We start from the raw sequence: 4,378 nt of genomic DNA on the forward strand, positions 1-4,378 counted from the left end.
TTTATTACCAGGAGGACACCCGCATGGCCTCCAGGCACCAGAGAGTTTTGACACAAATGACTTGAAGGCACTGGTTTCTGTCCAGCCCCCACCCCTATCTATTAGGGCCCGGGGGATAAGAGAACCCATCACCGAGCGGACCAGTCACGCTCCCTCCTCCAGGCTGCAGCTGCTCCAGGTGCCCGGGGGTCCAGCATGCCTTGCGCTGCTAAGGGTCCCCAGGTGGAATGGGCTGGGCAGCTGCCAGTCAGCGCGGGTAGGGGTGGGTGGCGGGCAGTGTCAGATGTGGCGGCTCCTCCCTGGGACCGCTGAAGGGCTAAGAGACGCTTGGAGGCAGGCGGGCAGCTGCCGTCTTCTCCACCACGAAGCCGTAGTTGTACTGGCGGGTGAGGAGGGGGGTGAGGGGAGAGTAGAGTGAGAGAGCAGCCACTGGGGGGCGCCAGAGGAATGGCGGGGTGTGGGGCATGAGGGCTCTGCAGCCCTCAAGGTGGGTTACAGCTGGGACAGAAGGGGGCCCAGGGGAGACGAGGGTGGCCTGCATCCCCCCAACTCCGCCCCCTCCCTAGTCCCACACCCACCTCCGCCTCAATGTCCGCCAGCGATTTGATGGTCAGATCAGCAAAGGCAGAGAAGGCCTGGCAGGCAGGGACAGGTCAGCCTGGGACAGGGACCCCAACCGGGAACCCCCGTTCCCTCACCTTCATGAAGGGCCCCCTCAATATTTGCCTGAACATCATCTCCCCTTCCCGCCACTGCCTCTGGCCCCGAAGCATCCAGCTGCCCCTCCTGAACCCCCCCATTCCAGAAGGAGACCCTCCCACCCCCACCCCTTGGCCTCCAGCCTCTTCCCACCCAGGAGCTCCCCTTTGTGCTGGATACACACGCCCTGCATCGTGGTGCCTATAAACTCAAGGGATGGGGGCAGATCCAGACTCCCCAGGACCTGGACTCACCAGGGGACCGCAGCTCTTGCCCTCGAATCGGGGGTGCAGCGTGAAGGGAACCCCATCCATGGCTGAGGAAAGTGGGTGAGAGGGGTGGAGCTGAGGCTGAGGAGACCTGAAGCCTGCCTGTTGCCCACCCCAACCCAAAACGCCCGGCCCAGAGGTCTCGGCTCTTCCCAGTCTTGACAGAACAGGGCAGGCCCAGGGCTGGTCCAACCCTGCCCTGGCCTCTACCTGGGGGTACAACCTTGGACCAGTCTTACCCCTCAACCCCCACCCCAGGGCGTCAATCTCCCCACTCTGCTCTCACCTGAGATGCCATAGAGGTTGGAGGCCTCATAGATGGAGTCGCTCCTCCGCAAGGTAGAAGCCCGAGAGCCCAGTCTGGATAGTGTCCGCTCCGGGAAGCCACCTTTGCTGATGGAGGCAGGAGAGCCCAGGTCGGAGACCTGATGATGACCCCGCTCCCACCCCCACCCCACAGCCGGAGGACTCACCTCGGCTGGCCCGGTGAGTCCAGGGAGAGGTCCCTCACGTCTCGGCTAAGAGCCCGGGGCTTGGGCACTGGCCGAGGGGCCTTGGCCTTCCTGCACCAGATGGCAAAGCCCCCCATGTCCCTAGGGGAGGAAGAAGAGAGAGAAGGGGCTCTGGCCTGATGTGCAGCCAGGGATGAGAACAGCTGCCAGTGGGAAGACAGGCTCCGGTGACCTCACGTCTCAGCCCACACCATCAGCAACATCCTAACTAATACTGCTGGGTCCAGTCACCATATTGGGCACTTCAGACACACCAGCTCCTCACCACTGCCCAGTGAGATCCCAGTACAACTGTCCCCATCTTAACATGTGGAAACTGAGGCACAGAGAGGTGGCAGAAGGGATGGGAGGACTCGTGGGAGTCCCTGAGAGTCAGAGGGGCAGGCAGGGAGTTGGGAGGGCAAAGAAGGAAGGCGGGGGAGCAGGCGTACCCTACTCGCAGGTATCCAGGGACTGTCTTGGTTTTCCCACTCAGCCGGATGTCAAAGACAGCTGTGTCCGCGGCCCCCAAGGGCACCAGCTTCACACACATGCGTTTCTTCTTGGACACAGAGGCCTCTGGGAGGGGGGACGGGTGGGGAACAAGGGGGTGAGAAGAGGCAAGAAGCAGGGAAGGGGCCCAAAGATGGCTTCAGGAGATTGCTCTCCAGGGTGCCATTTAAGGGAGCTATCTGTATGGTGTGGGGCAGTGGTTATATCATGGGTGGTAAAGTCATAGGAGGAGAATCCATGATGCTTTTAGGAGCCATTGGGGCAGGCTCATCTTTGGTGACATGGAGGCGCACTCATGGGGTGGTCATGGGGACCACAGTGAGGGTGGGGAGCCGTGGGATCAGCTAGCACTGGGTGCCCATGCTGGCCCTCCAAACTCACTTGCCCTCAGCCCTCTAACCCAGAGATCAGCAAACTACAAGGGATGAGCCAAACTGACCCAGAGTCTGTTCTTGTCTGGCTCATGAGCTAAGCGTGGCTTTTACATATATGCATATATGTGCAATGGCTTTCCCAGGTGGCATTAGTGGTAAAGAACCCGCAGAGACATAAGAGACACGGGTTGATCCCTGTGTCAGGAAGATCCCCTGAAGGAGGAAATGGCAATCCACTCCAGTGTTCTTGCCTGGAGAATCCCAGAGACGGGGGAGCCTGGTTGGCTGCCGTCTATGGGGTCGCACAGAGTTGGACACGACTGAAGTGACTTAGCAGCAGCAGCAGCAGCAAGTCACTTCAGTCGTGTCCAACTCTTTGCAACCCGCCAGGCTCCTCTGTCCATGGGATTCTCCAGGCAAGAATACTGGAGTGGATTGCCATCTCCTCCTCCAGGAGATCTTCCCCATCCAGGGATAGATCCCGCGTGTCCTGCATTGGCAGGCAGGTTCTTTACTGCTGAGCCACCAGAGAAACCCACCAACAGATATATGCTGACAGTCAAATACAAATGACAAGACACAGAGAGGGCATGGGAGGCAGGGAGAGCCTGATGATTAGAAAGCAGAGCAGTCAGGGCCGAGAGCTGGGAGAGCAGCCCCTGTACAAAAGCCTGGAAATGGAAAAGAAAACTGCGCCCGGATCAGCTTGGCTACAGTGTAAGAAGGTGGAGTAACAAACTGAACACTTACTCTCAAGAGAGACACATTTTTACGCAGGGCGGGGTTCATCATCCCGCCCTACATCAATCCTCAGCCAACACCGTCATTACCCAGAGCATCGAAGGGGCGGCCAAGGCTCAAAAATCGCGCGCCTATGGTCCTTCCATTCCCTCCGTGGTCTTCCCTGCAGAGACGAGCGAACCTGCCCCTCACCCCCTCCACACACCCACCCCTGCCTTCAACGTGGGACTCACTCGAATCCAGGGGGTCGCAGACTGGTGAGAATCCCGGCGGGAGGGGGCTCTTGTCCACTAGGATCTGGATGTCGACCACCACGTTCTCCTGTGGATTCTGGAGTTGGGGTCGGGGCGCGGGGGGAAACAGCGAGAATCACTCAGCAGCAGGGACTGTGTCCCTGGCATCATGCTCCGCGAATGGACAGGGGAAGTGGGAAGACCGGGGGATTCCGAGGATGGGAGCTCCTTACCTCTAGGCTGCCCAAAGGATTGAGGCACAGGAAGTAGCCAGATTTCTGCGCGAAAGTCTTGCCGAAGCTGGCGGGCGCCCCCTCCACAGTGCAGGAGATCTACAGCGCGAACGCTGGTCAGAGCCAGGATATTACCTGGCCGCAGCCGCGGCTGCCCCCCACTCAACCCCCGGCCGCCGCCGCCTTCCCGTCCCCGGCCCCCTGACATCGCTCACCGCGCTGAATCCCCGCGGCGGGGGCGCCGAGGCCGACGACCAGGCTAAGCCAGCCAACGGCATCCCGTTGGCCCCGGGCCCCGGATCCATCCTCCAAAACAGGCACCGAAGGCGGCAGACAGCCTCGGACCTTCCAGCCGCAGCTGGACTACGGAGTTCGACAGGAATCTGAACTACAACTCCCAGACGGCCTTGCGATGTCGGGGGGCCAGGAAACGCGGTATGCGCGTGCCGGGAAGGTCGACGGCCAATCCTGTGGGGACAAGGAGCCACGCCCCTCAGGTGCGCCCGTGGGAGACGTTTGCGGAAAACAGCCTCTCTTTCACCTCAAGCCCAGCGACTCCTGGCGGAAATGTCTCGCTATCTGGGAACCAGAACTACATTTCCCAGAATTCCGTGGGGTTATCAGCCTCTCCTCCAGAGCTACTGTCGTCGGTGTTTCCCGGAAATTTCCGAGAGAAATATGAAAAATCCGCAATTTTTGTTCTCGGAAGTCATCCCAAAAGACACTTTCATGGGTTATACAGCGATTAGTAAATAACGGAAAGTACGGACCAGCGTGAGCCATGAAATCTTGGTGTAACTTGAGGATTTATTCACACATATAATT

The 4,378-nt window shown here is 59.6% G+C and overlaps 1 protein-coding gene across 1 annotated transcript; it reads right to left on the reverse strand.

Annotated features, from left to right (window-relative positions):
* Nucleotides 1-3,916, reverse strand: MVB12A (multivesicular body subunit 12A). The gene is made up of 9 exons (XM_068980840.1): nucleotides 3,769-3,916; nucleotides 3,554-3,652; nucleotides 3,321-3,417; nucleotides 1,912-2,038; nucleotides 1,442-1,561; nucleotides 1,255-1,361; nucleotides 954-1,015; nucleotides 579-635; nucleotides 1-379 (listed from the first exon to the last, which is right to left on the reverse strand). The coding sequence occupies exons 1-9, from the start codon at nucleotides 3,856-3,858 to the stop codon at nucleotides 317-319; spliced, it is 822 nt and encodes a 273-aa protein (XP_068836941.1). The 5' UTR covers nucleotides 3,859-3,916; the 3' UTR covers nucleotides 1-316.
* Between the last annotated feature and the right edge of the window lie 462 nt (nucleotides 3,917-4,378).

Source organism: Capricornis sumatraensis, chromosome 9 (assembly GCF_032405125.1).
Source record: "Capricornis sumatraensis isolate serow.1 chromosome 9, serow.2, whole genome shotgun sequence".
NCBI lineage: Eukaryota > Metazoa > Chordata > Mammalia > Artiodactyla > Bovidae > Capricornis > Capricornis sumatraensis.

What these genes read in the sequence shown, in the direction of transcription:
- MVB12A (XM_068980840.1), bottom strand. Translation starts at nt 3,858, where the DNA reads ATGGATCCGGGGCCCGGGGCCAACGGGATGCCGTTGGCTGGCTTAGCC. An exon ending in GACTCACCGGGCCAGCCGAG is followed by an intron (nt 1,362 to 1,441) that starts GTGAGTCCTCCG and finishes TGCCTCCATCAG; the next exon opens with CAAAGGTGGCTTCCCGGAGC. An exon ending in CAACCTCTATGGCATCTCAG is followed by an intron (nt 1,016 to 1,254) that starts GTGAGAGCAGAG and finishes CACTTTCCTCAG; the next exon opens with CCATGGATGGGGTTCCCTTC.